Source organism: Rhinoderma darwinii, chromosome 9 (assembly GCF_050947455.1).
Source record: "Rhinoderma darwinii isolate aRhiDar2 chromosome 9, aRhiDar2.hap1, whole genome shotgun sequence".
Classification (NCBI taxonomy): Eukaryota; Metazoa; Chordata; class Amphibia; order Anura; family Rhinodermatidae; genus Rhinoderma; species Rhinoderma darwinii.
The window spans coordinates 75,353,564-75,373,078 of NC_134695.1; the positions used below are offsets into that span (position 1 = coordinate 75,353,564).

Consider the following 19,515-nt stretch of genomic DNA (forward strand, 5'->3'; position numbering starts at 1 on the left):
ATGTGTGATACTGTCTGCTGAGCTGTGTATCTAATCCTACCATGTGTGATACTGCCTGCTAAGCTGCTGTATCTGATCCTATCATGTGTGATACTGTCTGCTGGGCCATGTATCTAATCCTATCATGTGTGATACTGTCTGCTGAACTGTGTATCTAATCCTACCATGTGTGATACTGTCTGCTGGGCCCTGTATCTAATCCTATCATGTGTGACACTGTCTGCTGAGCTGTGTATCTAATCCTACCATGTGTGATACTGTCTGCTGGGCCCTGTATCTAATCCTACCATGTGTGATACTGTCTGCTGAGCTGCTGTATCTAATCCTATCATGTGTGATACTGTCTGCTGAGCTGTGTATCTAATCCTATCATGTGTGATACTGCCTGCTGAGCTGTGTATCTAATCCTATCATGTGTGATACTGTCTGCTGAGCTGTGTATATAATCCTATCATGTGTGATACTGTCTGCTGAGCTGTGTATATAATCCTATCATGTGTGATACTGTCTGCTGAGCTATGTATATAATCCTATCATGTGTGATACTGTCTGCTGAGCTGTGTATCTAATCCTATCATGTGTGATACTGTCTGCTGAGCTGTGTATCTAATCCTACCATGTGTGATACTGCCTGCTAAGCTGTGTATATAATCCTATCATGTGTGATACTGTCTGCTGAGCTGTGTATATAATCCTATCATGTGTGATACTGTCTGCTGAGCTATGTATCTAATCCTATCATGTGTGATACTGTCTGCTGAGCTGTGTATCTAATCCTACCATGTGTGATACTGCCTGCTAAGCTGCTGTATCTGATCCTGTCATGTGTGATACTGTACGCTAGGCCACTGTATCTAAGCTTGGTCTGTGTGATCGTAGATAACCACACAGCACTACATTTCCAACATGTAACTGTTCTACAATCACTACATTCCCTGAGTTAGTAAAATGCTGTTACTTTTCGGCAGCAACGTTTGGGATCACAGCCGGTAAAGGTCGTCCACAGATTCTATTTTAGGCAAATACGCAGAACGACACAATGCAAGGCAGCAATAACGAGCGAATCTTTTATATGGATTATTGACCCAGCTCCTCTATACTGAACCCTCACACGTTACCTGCGTCCAGCCCTGACTGCAATATACTCACGTCTCTACTATAAAAAGGACATTATAGAGACACAAGGTGAGGGGTCCTGATGATATCAAATATCTCCAACATCATGTAACATAGACATGCACTCACCCACAAAATGTGCAAAATAGCTGCTGCTTCATATTCTAAACCTACTCGTAGACATAGAAGATATTCCTACTATAATACTGCCTCCTATATACAACTATAACTACTATAATACTGCCCCTTATATACAAGAATATAACTACTATAATACTGCCCCCTATATACAAGAATATAACTACTATAATACTGCCCCCTATATACAAGAATATAACTACTATAATACTGCTCCCTATATACAAGAACATAACTACTATAATACTGCCCCCTATATACAAGAATATAACTACTATAATACTGTTCCTATATACAAGAATATAACTACTATAATACTGCCCCCTATATACAAGAATATAACTACTATAATACTGCCCCCTATATACAAGAATGTAACTACTATAATACTGCCCTATATACAAGAATATAACTACTATAATACTGCTCCTATATACAAGAATATAACTACTATAATACTGCTCCTATATACAAGAATATAACTACTATAATACTGCCCCTTATATACAAGAATATAACTACTATAATACTGCCCCTTATATACAAGAATATAACTACTATAATACTGCCCCCTATATACAAGAATATAACTACTATAATACTGCCCCTATATACAAGAATATAACTACTATAATACTGCCCCTATATACAAGAATATAACTACTATAATACTGCCCCTATATACAAGAATATAACTACTATAATACTGCCCCTATATACAAGAATATAACTACTATAATACTGCCCCTATACACAAGAATATAACTACTATAATACTGCCCCTTATATACAAGAATATAACTACTATAATACTGCCCCTTATATACAAGAATATAACTACTATAATACTGCCCCCTATATACAAGAATATAACTACTATAATACTGCCCCTATATACAAGAATATAACTACTATAATACTGCCCCTTATATACAAGAATATAACTACTATAATACTGCCCCCTATATACAAGAATATAACTACTATAATACTGCCCCTATATACAGGAATATAACTACTATAATACTGCCCCTATATACAAGAATATAACTACTATAATACTGCCCCTATATACAAGAATATAACTACTATAATACTGCCCCTATATACAAGAATATAACTACTATAATACTGCCCCCTATATACAAGAATATAACTACTATAATACTGCCCCCTATATACAAGAATATAACTACTATAATACTGCCCCTATGTACAAGAATATAACTACTATAATACTGCCCCTATATACAAGAATATAACTACTATAATACTGCCACTATATACAAGAATATAACTACTATAATACTGCCCCTATATACAAGAATATAACTACTATAATACTGCCCCTTATATACAAGAATATAACTACTATAATACTGCCCCCTATATACAAGAATATAACTACTATAATACTGCTCCTATATACAGGAATATAACTACTATAATACTGATCATATATACAAGAATATAACTACTATAATACTGCCCCTATATACAAGACTATAACTACTATAATACTGCCCACTATATACAAGAATATAACTACTATAATACTGGTCCTATATACAAGAATATAACTACTATAATACTACTCCCTATATACAAGAATATAACTACTATAATACTGCTCCCTATATACAAGAATATAACTACTATAATACTGCACCTATATACAAGAATATAACTCCTATAATACTACTCCCTATATACAAGAATATAACTACTATAATACTGCTCCCTATATACAAGAATATAACTACTATAATACTGCACCTATATACAAGAATATAACTACTATAATACTGCCCCTCTATATACAAGAATATAACTACTATAATACTGCCCCTCCATATACAAGAATATAACTACTATAATACTGCCCCTCTATATACAAGAATATAACTACTATAATACTGCTCCCTATATACAAGAATATAGCTACTATAATACTGCTCCTATATACAAGAATATAACTACTATAATACTGCCCCCTATATACAAGACTATAACTACTATAATACTGCCCCCTATATACAAGAATATAACTACTATAATACTGCTCCTATATACAAGAATATAACTACTATAATACTGCCCCCTATATACAAGACTATAACTACTATAATACTGGTCCTATATACAAGAATATAACTACTATAATACTACTCCCTATATACAAGAATATACCTACTATAATACTGGTCCTATATACATGAATATAACTACTATAATACTGGTCCTATATACAAGAATATAACTACTATAATACTACTCCCTATATACAAGAATATAACTACTATAATACTGCTCCTATATACAAGAATATAACTACTATAATACTGCCTCCTATATACAAGAATATAACTACTATAATACTGCCTCCTATATACAAGAATATAACTACTATAATACTGCTCCTATATACAAGAATATAACTACTATAATACTGCCTCCTATATACAAGAATATAACTACTATAAGGGCGGGTTCACACATAGCGGAATTTCACTTAAATTCCGCTGCGGACACTCCGCAGCGTTAATCCGCAGCGGAGCCGTTTCTCCATTGACTTTCACTTTAATTTAGCAGTGTTCGTTTACACGATGCGTACAATTCCGCTGCGGAGCATAGGCTGCGGAGCGGAATTTGGTGTCCGCAGCATGCTCTGTCTGTTGCGGAGCAGTGGCGGACTCATGGCGGAATTTCTCCATTGACTTCAATGGAGATTCAAAGTTCCGCAATGAAGTCCGCAGCTGTCATGCACATGTCATGTGTGCTGCGGATGCGTCTTGCTTTTTTAACTTGACATTTCTTCATTCTGGCTGGACCTATGTATTTCTAGGTCTACAGCCAGACTGAGGAAGTCAATGGGGCTCCCGTAATGACGGGAGCGTTGCTAGGAGACGTCAGTAAATAGTCACTGTCCAGGGTGCTGAAAGAGTTAAGCGATCGGCAGTAACTGTTTCTGCACCCGGGACAGTGACTACCGATCTCAATATACATGTATCTGTAAAAAAATATATAAGTTCATACTTACCGAGAACTCCCTGGGTCTGTCTCCAGTCCGGCCTCCCAGGATGACGATTCAGTGTAAGTGACGGCTGCAGCCAATCACAGGGCAAGCACAGGCTGCAGCGGTCACATGGACTGGCGCGTCATCCAGGGAGGTCGGGCTGGATGCCGAAAGAGGGACGCGTCACCAAGACAACGGCCGGTAAGTATGAAAGTCGTTTACTTTCACTAGGGAAAGTGCTGTCCCTTCTCTCTATCCTGCACTGATAGGGAGAAGGGAAGCACTTTTCCCGCAGTCCGCAGCAGCTAGTCCGCATCAATGTACTGCACATTTTGTGCAGATCCGCAGCAGAATCTGCAACGCAGATTCTGTGCGGCATGGATGCGGACAGTTGCGGAGGAATTCCGCCATGTGTGGTCATGCCCTAATACTGCCCCTATATACAAGAATATAACTACTATAATACTGCTCCCTATATACAAGAATATAACTACTATAATACTGCTCCTTATATACAAGAATATAACTACTATAATACTGCCCCCTATATACAAGAATATAACTACTATAATACTGCCCCCTATATACAAGAATATAACTACTATAATACTGCCCCCTATATACAAGAATATAACTACTATAATACTGCTCCTATATACAAGAATATAACTACTATAATACTGTCCCTATATACAGGAATATAACTACTATAATATTGCCTCTATATACAGGAATATAACTACTATAATACTGCCCCTATATACAAGAATATAACTACTATAATACTGCCCCTATATACAAGAATATAACTACTATAATAATGCCCCTATATACAAGAATATAACTACTATAATACTGTCCCCTATATACAAGAATATAACTACCATAATACTGCTCCTATATACAAGAATATAACTACTATAATACTGCCCCTATATACAAGAATATAACTACTATAATACTGTCCCCTATATACAAGAATATAACTACTATAATACTGCCCCTATATACAAGAATATATCTACTATAATACTGCCCCTATGTACAAGAATATAACTACTATAATACTGCCCCCTATATACAGGAATATATCTACTATAATACTGCCCCTATATACAAGAATATAACTACTATAATACTGCTCCCTATATACAATAATATAACAACTATAATACTGCCCCCTATATACAAGAATATAACTACTATAATACTGCTCCCTATATACAATAATATAACAACTATAATACTGCCCCCTATATACAAGAATATAACAACTATAATACTGCCCCCTATATACAAGAATATAACTACTATAAAGCTGGGTTCACACGTGGCGGAATTTCACTTAAATTCCGCTGCGGACACTCCGCAGCGTTAATCCGCAGCGGAGCCGTTTCTCCATTGCCTTCCACTTCTATTTAGAAGTGTTCGTTTAGACGAGGCGTAAAATTCCGCTGCGGAGCATAGGCTGCGGAGCGGAATTTGGTGTCCGCAGCATGCTCTGTCTGTTGCGGAGCAGTGGCGGACTGGTTGCGGACTCATGGCGGAATTTCTCCATTGACTTCAATGGAGATTCTAAATTCCGCAATGAAGTCCGCAGCTGTCATGCACATGTCATGTGTGCTGCGGATGCGTCTTGCTTTTTTGCCATGACATTTCTTCATTCTGGCTGGACCTATGTATTTCTAGGTCTACAGCCAGACTGAGGAAGTCAATGGGGCTCCCGTAATTACGGGAGCGTTGCTAGGAGACGTCAGTAAATAGTCACTGTCCAGGGTGCTGAAAGAGTTAAGCGATCGGCAGTAACTGTTTCTGCACCCTGGACAGTGACTACCGATCCCAATATACAGCAACCTGTAAAAAAATATAAGTTCATACTTACCGAGAACTCCCTGCTTCTGTCTCCAGTCCGGCCTCCCAGGATGACGTTTCAGTCTAAGTGACGGCTGCAGCCAATCACAGGCCAAGCACAGGCTGCAGCAGTCACATGGACTGGCGCGTCATCCAGGGAGGTCGGGCTGGATGCCGAAAGAGGGACGCGTCACCAAGACAACGGCCGGTAAGTATGAAATTCTTTTACTTTCACTAGGGAAAGTGCTGTCCCTTCTCTCTATCCTGCACTGATAGGGAGAAGGGAAGCACTTTTCCCGCAGTCCGCAGCAGCTAGTCCGCATCAATGTACTGCACATTTTGTGCAGATCCGCAACAGAATCTGCAACGCAGATTCTGTGCGGCATTGATGCGGACAGTTGCGGAGGAAATCCGCCACGTGTGGTCATGCCCTAATACTGCTCCCTATATACAAGAATATAACTACTATAATACTGCTCCTATATACAAGAATATAACTACTATAATACTGCTCCTATATACAAGAATATAACTACTATAATATTGCCCACTATATACAAGAATATAACTACTATAATATTGCCCACTATATACAAGAGTATAACTACTATAATACTGCTCCTATATACAAGAATATAACTACTATAATATTGCCCACTATATACAAGAGTATAACTACTATAATACTGCTCCTATATACAAGAATATAACTACTATAATACTGCTCCCTATATACAAGAATATAACTACTATAATATTGCCCGTATATACAAGAATATAACTACTATAATACTGCTCCCTATATACAAGAATATAACTACTATAATACTGCCTCCTATATACAAGAATATAAATACTATAATACTGTTCCTATATACAAGAATATAACTACTATAATACTGCTCCTTTATACAAGAATATAACTACTATAATACTGCTCCTATGTACAAGAATATAACTACTATAATACTGCTCCTATATACAAGAATATAACTACTATAATATTGCTCCTATAAACAAGAATATAACTACTATAATACTGCCTCCTATATACAAGAATATAACTACTATAATACTGCTCCCTATATACAAGAATATAACTACTATAATATTGCCCGTATATACAAGAATATAACTACTATAATACTGCTCCCTATATACAAGAATATAACTACTGTAATACTGCCCCTATATACAAGAATATAACTACTATAATACTGCCTCCTATATACAAGAATATAAATACTATAATACTGTTCCTATATACAAGAATATAACTACTATAATACTGCTCCTTTATACAAGAATATAACTACTATAATACTACCCCCTATATACAAGAATATAACTACTATAATACTGCCCCTATATACAAGAATATAACTACTATAATACTGCTCCTTTATACAAGAATATAACTACTATAATACTACCCCCTATATACAAGAATATAACTACTGTAATACTGCTCCTATGTACAAGAATATAACTACTATAATACTGCTCCTATATACAAGAATATAACTACTATAATATTGCCCCCTATATACAAGAATATAACTACTATAATACTGCCCCCTATATACAAGAATATAACTACTATAATACTGCCTCCTATATACAAGAATATAACTACTATAATACTGCTCCTATATACAAGAATATAACTACTATAATACTGCCCCCTATATACAAGAATATAACTACTATAATACTGCCCCCTATATACAAGAATATAACTACTATAATACTGCCCCTATATACAAGAATATAACTACTATAATACTGCCCCCTATATACAAGAATATAACTACTATAATGCTGCTCCTATATACAAGAATATAACTACTATAATACTGCTCCTATATACAAGAATATAACTACTATAATACTGCCCCTATATACAAGAATATAACTACTATAATACTGCCCCCTATATACAAGAATATAACTACTATAATACTGCCCCTATATACAAGAATATAACTACTATAATACTGCCCCCTATATACAAGAATATAACTACTATAATACTGCTCCTATATACAAGAATATAACTACTATAATACTGCCCCCTATATACAAGACTATAACTACTATAATACTGCCCCCTATGTATAATAATATAGATATTTCCCGGTGTACTTGTGACATGACGATAGATAAGATCTTTTTAGTAATCTTCCTGCTTGAGTAAATAAATTGCTGATAGCTCCGCCTCCTGTTGTCGTTTTATGTACACAGCTCATTTTACACTTTCAGACAATGACATCTGCTGACTTGTTTTTATTGCAGCAGCAGAAGTCGCCACTTTTTCAGTCTCTATCGCAGAGTTATGAACAAACAAACCAGCTCATATAGCACGTGTGGGGCTAGATGCTTAAAGTATAGCATACTACCCTACCGATAGATGCAGAGAGTCGAGCTAGTGTGAGATGAAAAACCCCAACGCGCGAGATGAAAAACCCCTTGAGGAAGCACATCGCGAAACGCGCGTTGGGGTTTTTCATCTCACACTAGCTCGACTCTCTGCATCTATCGGTCACTATGGGTAAGTTGCTGTATTAGTGGGTGGACTTCTGGTTCATTTAGGTTGCAGTCCTTGTACCTTTTTCACTCTATATGACTGATGGTCTGTATACTTTTTTCTAGATTTTTTCTAGACTTTTGCGTGTCTGTAGGTCATGCATCACCTGTTCTTCATGACATTTTACCTGTATAAGTTTACCCATGTTATTGCTGTCTTACAGTGTTGATGTACATGACTTGCGTCATGATTACACTAGTCCATCTACTTTAGCCTGTGTATTGTACACTGCCCTTTATTTGCAACATAGAGAGATTCTTGCTAGTTGTGTTAAAGTGAAACTATTCAGAGTCTTCATGTCCAGCTCTGTACCTTTTTATCTTTCATACATGTTTCTATATGTCTAATAAAATTTACTTTCTTTTAATACTGGCTTGTATGCCCCTTTGTGTCTGTAGTGTATATCATCTCTATCGCAGAGTGTGGGCGGTCGTTCCGCCGCTGTCACCTCCATTTTTATGGGATAGTTTTAGGGTCTTTATGGTGAAAACCTCTTAATGAGCCAATTCATGGAATGTTCCGGGGAGTTCTGACTTTTGTTTGTAATTAGTCCTTTTCGTTAAGTCTGAGATTCTCCATAGAATAAGCAATTAGCCGCCATAAATGGTGGATTGGCGGTTGTTTTCGGACTCCCGGGGGTGGAGCGGTCTCCTGCGCTCTTTGTTGTGTTGGGTTCGCTCCTCTTCCCCTCATTAGTGTTGTTTTCCTGCGCAGTAACGAGCCGCCGCGTCCTAACAAGGTGTGAAGTGCAGGTGAAGATTGTGTGTGAGGAGCCCGGGGAGGTTCATGGATTCCTGGTGGTCTCCTGGAGCTGGCGGAGCAGGATATGAGGGCAGATTATTAGGCGCGCATCTAAGAAATCGCGCTCAGACTAATTAATTGAGATTCCCTGTAATGGCGGCTGCGCTCCACGTCCCGCAGTCCGAAGAATCAGTCAATACTAAAGGCGCTGAAATCTTAGTGCACCGATAAAATGACCATTTAACTTTTATTGCTTTTCCGGGGTAATGGAGGCGTGCGCTCCCTACGGGGTTAACGAGTCTGGAATTTCACTGATGAAAAGAAAATCCTGACAAAGACTCTTCATAAAGGAGGCCAAAAACTGGGGCTGCCCAGCTGTGATAGAACTACTACTCCCAGCATCCCTGATAACACTTAGGCTATGTTCACACGCAGTGAGCAAAACACGTCTGAAATTACGGATCTGTTATCAGGCGAAAACAGCTCCTGAGTTTCAGACGTTTTTGCAAGTACTCACGTTTTTCGCGCCGTCCATTACGGACGTAATTGGAGCTGTTCTTCAATGGAGCCAATGAAAAACTGCTCCAAAAACGTCCCAAGAAGTGACATGCACTTCTTTGAGGCGGGCGTCTTTTGACAGCGACGCGTAAAATTACACCTCATCTGAACAGAACATCGTAAAACCCATTGCAAGCAATGGGCAGATGTTTGCGTTCGTAATGGAGCCGGTTTTTCAGGCGTAATTTGAGGCTTAAAACGCCCGAATTACTTCTGAAAATAGGCCGTGTGAACATTCCCTAATAATGCAGCCGCAAAGGAAATAAATAATGATCCAGTGATCAGTCAGGTCTTGAAGTTGATGTTGGAAGAAGAAAAAATGGAGAAGTCTAAAGATCTGAGCGACTGAGAGAAGGGACAAAATGTAGACGACTGGGTCAGAGATTCTCCAAAATGTCAGGTCCTGTGGGGTGTTCCCGTTCCTGTGGGGTGTTCCCAGTCTTGTGGGGTGTTCTCGGTCTTGTGGGGTGTTCCCAGTCTTGTGGGGTGTTCTCGGTCTTGTGGGGTGTTGCCGGTCCTGTGGGGCGTTCTTGGTTTTGTGGGGCGTTCTTGGTTTTGTGGGGTGTTCCTGTTCTTGTAGGGTGTTCCCGGTCTTGTGGGGTGTTCCCGGTCCTGTGGGGTGTTCCCGATCTTGTGGGGTGTTCTCGGTCTTGTGGGGTGTTCCTGTTCTTGTGGGGTGTTCCCGGTCTTGTGGGGTGTTCTCGGTCTTGTGCTGTGTTCTTGGTCTTGTGGGGTGTTGCCGGTCCTGTGGGGCGTTCTTGGTTTTGTGGGGCGTTCCTGGTCTTGTGGGGTGTTCCTGTTCTTGTGGGGTGTTCCCGGTCTTGTGGGGTGTTGCCGGTCCTGTGGGGCGTTCTTGGTTTTGTGGGGCGTTCCTGGTCTTGTGGGGTGTTCCTGTTCTTGTGGGGTGTTCCCGGTCTTGTGGGGTGTTCCCGGTCCTGTGGGGTGTTCCCGGGCCTGTGGGGTGTTCTCGGTCTTGTGCTGTGTTCTCGGTCTTGTGGGGTGTTCCCGGTCCTGTGGGGTGTTCTCGGTCTTGTGCTGTGTTCTCGGTCTTGTGGGGTGTTGCCGGTCCTGTGGGGCGTTCTTGGTTTTGTGGGGCGTTCCTCGTTTTGTGGGGTGTTCCCGGTCCTGTGGGGTGTTCTCGGTCCTGTGGGGTGTTCTCGGTCCTGTGGGGTGTTCCCGGTCTTGTGGGGTGTCCTCGGTCCTGTGGGGTGTTCTCAGTCCTGTGGGGTGTTCCCGGTTTTGTGGGGTGTTCCCGGTCCTGTGGGGTGTTCTCGGTCCTGTGGGATGTTCCCGGTCTTGTGGGGTGTTCCCGGTCTTGTGGTGTGTCCTCGGTCTTGTGGGGTGTCCTCGGTCTTGGACGCACAAGGCTCATAGATGTGCGGGGGAGGGGAGGCCGTCTGGTCCGATCACACAGAAGATTTCCTGTACCACAAATTACTGATAAAGTTACTGCTGATTATGATAGAAAGAACCCGCAGAACATCGCAGCTCGCCGTATTTGGGGCAGTGTAGCTGCAGACCGGTCAGAGCGCCCACTGCCGACCCCCCGACCCTACAATGGTCACGTGATCACCAGACCTGGAGCAATGGAAGACGACGCGGGTCTGTTGAATCACGTGTTACATGTGGACGTCATGTGGACGGCCGGGTGCGTCACTTACCTGGGGAAGAGGTGGCACCAGGATGCATTATGGGAAGAAGACGAGCCGGTGGGGGCAGACAACATGGGTGTCACACGGAACTGCAATGCGCACAAAACGTTGCATTTTTTACACGTGCAAAACGGACACGCTCGTGTTAATAAGGCCTAACGTGCGTAACACGGACCTATATGATTCAATGTGGCCGTTCACACGGCCGTTTGATATGTCCTAGTTTTTTCACGCATCCCCCTTACACTCTAATCTATGGGGGATGTGTAATATCGCGTCCCGCAGCGCAGAGCACGGATGCACAGCAGTTTTTCACGTCCGAGATGCGCATCGCTCGTGTGAATCCGGCCTAAGATTAACTCTGCCATTCTATTCATGAAGCAGCAATCTCCGGATGATCGGAGCCGCAGTCGGGCTGAGCCTCTCAGAGCACAGAATGTTCAGAGGCCACAGGAAAAAAGGGAATAGAAATGAAAAGGAAAGCGCAGCCGTCTGAGCCCGGGTGAGACGGGGGGTGGATCTCCGACTACCACAGACTCCAATAGACAATGCAGCGGAGCGGGAGTCACTGATCGTATCCGGGCCCTGATGGAGCAGCCGACATGAAGACGTATACAGAAGGGGCCGCGTGATTGACATTGATCTCAGTTCTTTGTAGAAGCCGCCGTCCGGTCTTGACCAGTTAAATTGTTTTTTAATGTAAATATGAAGAAAGGTCCAGAATGCAAAGCGGCGTCTTCCCCTCTAAAATGAATATTATAACGTCCCGCGCCAATCAGCTCCGGGTAATAGCGAGATCTGATCAACCACAAAGAATTACAGCGCTAGACGCCAGCAAATCTTCATTCCAGAAAGTTTAAGCATCATTTTAGAAATTCCTCACCGTAACAAGCGCTGATTAACGGAGAATCTGCTGCACGCCATTAATTCTGAGACGGGAGATTTGGATATTAGCTGAGCGGCGTCCTCGTCACATCCAGCAGAGATTTGGAGAAGTTTCAATCTGGGCAGAGAGAACTTTCAGCCATTTAGAGATGTTAAATATTCTCAATGCGTCTCACACAGTATACATATGAGAGGTCACAAACGTGATGGAAGGATCGGGGTTCCCAGCAGCACAGAGCATTACAGGAGAAGTTTGATTTGGTGAGGGGCAGTGACGTTGCAGCAGCAGATACAGTGACACTGCCATAAATATCTGTCCATTAGGGTATGTTCACACGCACTGTTTAAAGACGTAATTCCGGCGTTTTACACCTCAAATTACTCCTGAAAAAACGGCTCCATTACGCCTACAAACATCTGCCCGTTGCTTTCAATGGGTTTTACGATGTTCTGTTCCCACGAGGTGTAATTTTACGTGTCGCTGTCAATAGATGGCGCGTAAAAAGACGCCCGCGTCAAAGAGGTGCAGGTCACTTCTTGGGACTTTTTTGGAGCCGTTTTTCATTGACTCCATTGAAAAACATCTCCAATAACGTCCGTAAAATACGCCGCGAAAAACGTCTGAAAATCAGGAGATATTTTCGCCTGAAAACAGCTCCGTATTTTCAGACGTATTTTGCTACTGCGTGTGAACATAGCCTTATATTGAAACTCTGTTATATACTTTGTTTCAATATCCCACCATTCTCAAGATCTGTCTGCTTGCTGTCAGTGAATGGGAACTTTCTTGTTAATCTCCAAATGCTGAAAACCTGACCTAATACTCCTCACAGCTGGGAGTTTGTTATAATTGTATCCAATCTTAACAAATAGTCTGGACTCCAAGTTTATGAACATTTCTACGTCTGTTTTCTGACGTAAAAAAAAGACACAATTTGTGCAAAAAAATTGTGTCTTTCGATGCATTTATACAGGCCACGCCCCTTTCCTGAAAATGGGAGGGACTTAGGGAAAGGGGCTTGGCCTGCCGCTGCTCCACTAATTTGCTCTAATTTATGCCAGAAGCCGGCGTAATATATAGCGGAAATCTGTACCAGCTGTTATTAGGGGCCTCTTACTCCTGCTGTTTTATAGTAAGATTGGCGCATGAGTCGCCGGTCTTCATAAATCTCCCCCAAAGTCCCACATTCTTTAGAAATTGTGTATTTTGTGGAGAGTCCGTGGCGAGAATTGCGCCTAATTTATTAAAAACTGTTAATAAATCTGGTGCTTCTGTAATTCCCCAACTGAACGCTTTATTACGCCTGTTATTAGCAGTCAGACATTTGCGCCACTATCTTGCGCCTTTTTTAACCTCTGCCTTTGATAAAAGTATTTACAGCCTGACCTCGACCACTTCTCTCGCCTGATTTCTTCTTTGGAGTGAGAAGACAAATGTCGCAAATTTTAGCGCAATTTTATATATGCAGCTTTTTAACCCGTGCCATTCCCACTAAAATCTGGCGTAAACGGGTACGTTCCCACATTGCGGCGCGGCTCCTAAATCATTAACGGGTCAGGGAGGGGACATGATCAGCGTTCTCCTATTGACTTTCTTCACTTGGCTTCTGAAGGGTTAAAGTTGACAACCTCATAACGATGTTACAATGTTTCTGCTGCTGGTCGTTCATGTCCTTCTCGTCACATTGTATCGCCCCTTCCTCCGAGGCCTCATAAGCTCTTTGAAGAGTAGATGACAGGTGCGCTGAGATCCGGCTGATAAGTTTGTCGCTGTATAAAGCCGTTATATTCTTCATCTTTATTCGCTAATTAAAACTTTCCGGAGGTAAATTTAATTTCTATCTGGATTGTCTGATTGAGCCGTGAGATGAAAACGATGGCGAATCTGGAGGCAGATAAGCGGCTTGTGACTGATACAAGGTGGCAGATTTCATTAGGATTGTACGAAGATCTATCAGCCGTCTCAATGGAAATATTTATTCCAAATCCCTGCTAGAAATTCCCCTTTTATTTAAAGACAGCGGCGTTAGAAGATCGTATCTGGGTGAGGATGGCGAGGGAAGGACGGAACAGTCGTCTCCTCCATCCCATCACCCACAGCAATTGTGGAGCTCAAGATCAAGAAGTTGGGTCCTACACATCTCGGGGTGACGATGAGGTCAGTATACGTGTGTATATATATATACAGACCCTGCCAATCGTTCGTGATTTCCGATAGTCCATTGTATTGGAATTTTACTTTATAAGAATGTATCGTCACGCCTTAGGTGAAGGGGCTACTGTTTCATTTTTTTATTTTTCCATTTCACCGCCTCCGCAATAAATTGAACAGAATAAAATCCGTAAATTCTGTCCCTCCGCAGCGTTACAACAAAGGTGGAGGATTCTGGGAGTTGAACGCAGGTCAGGGGCAGCGCTAGTTAACGCATTTCTTTAACAGCCGGCGAATATATTTCTTTTTACCATTTAACTACATTAACTGCGGTGGAGGGAAGGCGAGGGCGCGCTCAGAGACGGTGGGAACGCGTGGCATTTTAAATCATTAGTTGCGCCGGGGAGATTTGGAGAAAAGCAACTTTTAAAGCCTTAAGAGGTTTCCTTTTGACCTGTCTCCATGGTAGTGCGGCTACTTTGTTACCAAATGGATCGATACTTCAATGTTTGTGTGAAACCGTCTTAAGTGCTGTTGTTGGAGGCTTTTAGATGCTGCGGGTCACTTATTACTGTAAGAAATGTCCTCACATCACGAGTGTCGGCACGAGGACGCCTCCAAGAACGCCACGAAATGTCAGGAATAGAGATGGACTATTAGTGCTCGCTGCATTTATTAGATGGACGTCGCTGAAAGGAACCGTCAGGCAGCAAGTTGTACGACACCGCCGCAATTTGCTGCAGCCGACCGCGGCGAGATGATAAAAAATGGCGAATACCCAGCAAACATACGAGTCGTCAGAATCGAAGAGGCTGTAAAACGTTTCCATTTCAGCTTTAATGCGGCCTGGACTCTCATCACTAGGCTCCAGAGCTGCATGCAGTTAACGGCTCCTGGGGATGAAAGTTCTGTAAATGTAAACATATGCAATGTGTAGAACGGGTGCGGGGCAGCTGACATTGGCCCCATAGTCCATGTAGGCTCCTATCATTAAAAGAACGTTAGTCACGTAATCTCTGTGTGTGATGCGAACGATCCCCCAGCCCAGGTATCCCAGTTGGGTTGATGGTTGAGGCCATTTTGATGTATGTCATGGAGCTCCCTTTCCTTTCCTTTGGCATAATGTCCCCTACAGTACTCCGTACTCTGTCCTGGTATCCCCTTGAATATAGAATACTCTATTCAAAATAGATTGGTCATGTCTTCTCTCCTGGATAGATTGGTATTGTCTGCCCTTATTCAGTATCGGCTGCTCCTCCTTCAGGATAAAATGGTCATGTGAATCTTTTTCAGCATAGATTGGTCATGCCTACTCTCTTTGAAGGATAGATTGGTCACGTCTGCTCACCTCCAGTATAAATTGGTCATGTCTGCTCTCCCTTCAGCATAGATTGGTCACGTCTGCACTCCCTTCAGCATAGATTGGTCACGTCTGCTCTCCCTTCAGCATAGATTGGTCACGTCTGCTCTCCCTTCAGCATAGATTGGTCACGTCTGCTCTCTCTTCAGCATAGATTGGTTAGGTCTGCTCTCCCTTCAGCATAGATTGGTTAGGTCTGCACTCCCTTCAGCATAGATTGGTTAGGTCTGCTCTCCCTTCAGCATAGATTGATTAGGTCTGCACTGCCTTGAGCATAGATTGGTCACGTCTGCTCTCCCTTCAGCATAAATTGGTCATGTCTGCTCTCTCTTCAGAATAGATTGGTTAGGTCTGATCTCCCTTCAGCATAGATTGGTTAGGTCTGCTCTCCCTTCAACATAGATTGATTAGGTCTGCACCCCCTTCAGCATAGATTGGTCACGTCTGCTCACTTCCAGGATAAATTGGTCATATCTGCTCCCCCTTCAGCATAGACTGGTCATGTCTGCTCCCCCTTCAGCATAGATAAGCCATGTCTGCTCTCCCCTCAGCATAGATTGGTCACGTCTGCTCTCCCTTCAGCATAGATTGGTCACGTCTGCTCTCCCTTCAGCATAGATTGGTTAGGTCATCACTCCCTTCAGCATAGATTGGTTAGGTCTGCTCTCCCTTCAGCATAGATTGGCCATGTCTGCTCTCCCCTCAGCATAGATTGGTCACGTCTGCTCTCCCTTCAGCATAGATTGGTCACGTATGCTCTCCCTTCAGCATAGATTGGTTAGGTCTGCACTCCCTTCAGCATAGATTGGTCACGTCTGCTCTCCCTTCAGCATAGATTGGTCACGTATGCTCTCCCTTCAGCATAGATTGGTTAGGTCTGCACTCCCTTCAGCATAGACTGGTCATGTCTGCTCCCCCTTCAGCATAGACTGGTTGGTTATGTCTGCTCTCCCCTCAGCATAGATTGGTCATGTCTGCTCTCCTTTCAGGATGGATTGATCATGTCTGCCTCCTGAGAATAGAAATCTGGGGTGCTGCGGCATTAGTGGGGTTCCAGATAATCATGAGCCACAATATACCGGTTATAATTAGTTGTACACTCTCGTTTTATGTGCGTTTATTTTCAGGGAGGCCCCTGGCTATGCAGAGTTGTTCTTAAAAGGTGTAAAAAGTAAGAATGTTACATGGGCCCCTACAGATGAGCTGCAATGGGGCCCTTGTATGCACATTATATTATGATGACTGGTGTGTTGTAATGTGGCGTCCTTCTCACGTCTGCGCTGTCTCCTCTCTCCTAGGAGTGCCGATGCTCTCAGTACAGCCCAAAGGGAAACAGAAAGGCTGCGCCGGCTGTAACCGCAAAATAAAGGACCGCTACCTGCTGAAAGCCTTGGATAAATACTGGCACGAAGACTGCCTGAAGTGCGCCTGCTGTGACTGTCGCCTGGGAGAGGTCGGATCAACGCTCTACACAAAGGCAAATCTTATTCTTTGTCGCAGAGATTACCTCAGGTGAGGACAAGAAAATGGGCATAACCCCAAGGTATACGGGTGTCATCAATACATGTATATGTCACAACGGTGACGTCATCACTGATTACTGAAAAGTTCTGATGTCATTATTGCAAACTGGTAAATTCTTAATTGGAGATGAGCGAACGTCCCGAAATTCTTTTCAAGTCGGATTCAGTAGAATAAACCATCCGATTCGATCCAAATGATTTGTGTCCGGAATTCCCTAAAAACCCATGTCTGACCCTCTGATGTCTTTTAGGACTGGATCCAAACCCTTTCAATATCTTTAATGCTGAGACGGCATTAGTGATGTCATCCCCTATGCCCCTCATGGTTGGCTGTGCTAGAGGAAAGCTGCCTCCAAGGCATTGTGCGGAAGCCTGCCCGAGGTCACGTGATTCTTTTTCTAATCTGTAACGTGTCCAGCCGCCATTTTTCCGTAATTCGTGCGCCAAGAAACCTAAACGTTTTGGAATTCTGAAACTTTTTGGGAGATTTGGACCGGATGAGAAAGATTGATCGATTGTTACAGCAGCTACATGATGGATATTAGATATTGACATGAGGCATTTCACCATCGCTGGATATCTGATCCGTGAATTTTATTAACTCGCCATTGTTACCGGCTTGTGGAGACGTCCATTATTGATTAATTCCCCCTCCGAGGACAGCCCCATTCCACTATTTACCCCCCATAGATCCCATAGAATACAGCCGGAGACAGTGATTGTTCCAGGAGCCTCGCGCCTCAGAATAACTAAGGAAATGACGACTGTTCTGACGCTTTGCGGCAAGAGAAAATAAATGTCTGCCCATCATGTCTCCGGCGCAGCAGTGGACAGTGTGTGACATGTATATGAGATACCATCACTCCCTGCATGTACACTGCTGTCAATGGCCTTGTTCACACAGTGCAGCTTTGATGCAGATTTTATTTGTATTTTTTGAAGCCAAAAACATGAGCATTATCTAAACTGAATAAATATATAATGGAAGGTCTGATAGGTCTACTCTCCACGATCACATTCTGGTTTTGGTTTAAAAAAAAAATGCATGGAAAATCTGCATCAAATCAGCACTGTGTGAACAAGGCCTATAATCTACGGGGTAGCACTGCCCTGACCGGTCACCCAGATTCCACAATCTGCATCCAGATGGGCCACGTGAGGTGTTCAGGGTCATCAGGGACGACCATGGGCTAAGCGTATGAGAGCAGTGTGCCCACCATAGAAAAAAGACCCCGCGGCTACTATAGATGGGTCCAGCTCCAGCCCTATAACCAATCCCCATGCCTGGTTTGTGAACCTTTGTATAGCATCTTATATCAGGAAACATGAGTATAACATCTGTGTATCATTTAATCTTTGCTATTGGTTCCACTCTAGTTGATTTTCATTTGACCAATTAACTGGGCGGGGCTGTGACTACCTCTCACATATGATATACAGGCTGGTTGTCAGTAGTAATAGATGAATAGCTGTTACTGTATATAAGATGTGTGGATCTCATGTCTGATCACAGTGTAATTATATTATATATCAGTGATGTCAGTAACAGGGGGCGGGGCTGTGACAACCTCTCACACATGGTATACAGGCTGGTTGTCAGTAGTAATAGATGAATAGCTGTGACTGTATATAAGATGTGTGGATCTCATGTCTGATCACAATGTAATTATATTATATATCAGTGATGTCAAAAACAGGGCGGGGCTGTGACAACCTCTCACACATGATATACAGGCTGGTTGTCAGTAGTGATAGATGAATAGCTGGGACTGTATATAAGATGTGTGGATCTCATGTCTGATCACAATGTAATTATATTATATATAAGTGATGTCAGTAACAGGGGGCGGGGCTGTGACAACCTCTCACACATGATATACAGACCTCTCACACATGATATACAGGCTGGTTGTCAGTAGTAATAGATGATTAGCTG

General features: G+C 42.2%; 1 protein-coding gene across 4 annotated transcripts in view; it reads left to right on the plus strand.

The window, feature by feature from the left end:
* Window positions 1-19,515, plus strand: part of LMO1 (LIM domain only 1) — a 230,695-nt gene that overhangs the window by 185,353 nt on the left and 25,827 nt on the right. For all 4 annotated transcript variants that reach the window (XM_075838190.1, XM_075838189.1, XM_075838191.1 and 1 more), the window contains exon 2: window positions 17,355-17,568. In XM_075838190.1, coding sequence (XP_075694305.1) covers window positions 17,355-17,568 — 214 coding nt within the window. The remainder of the gene's footprint in view (window positions 1-17,354; window positions 17,569-19,515) is intronic.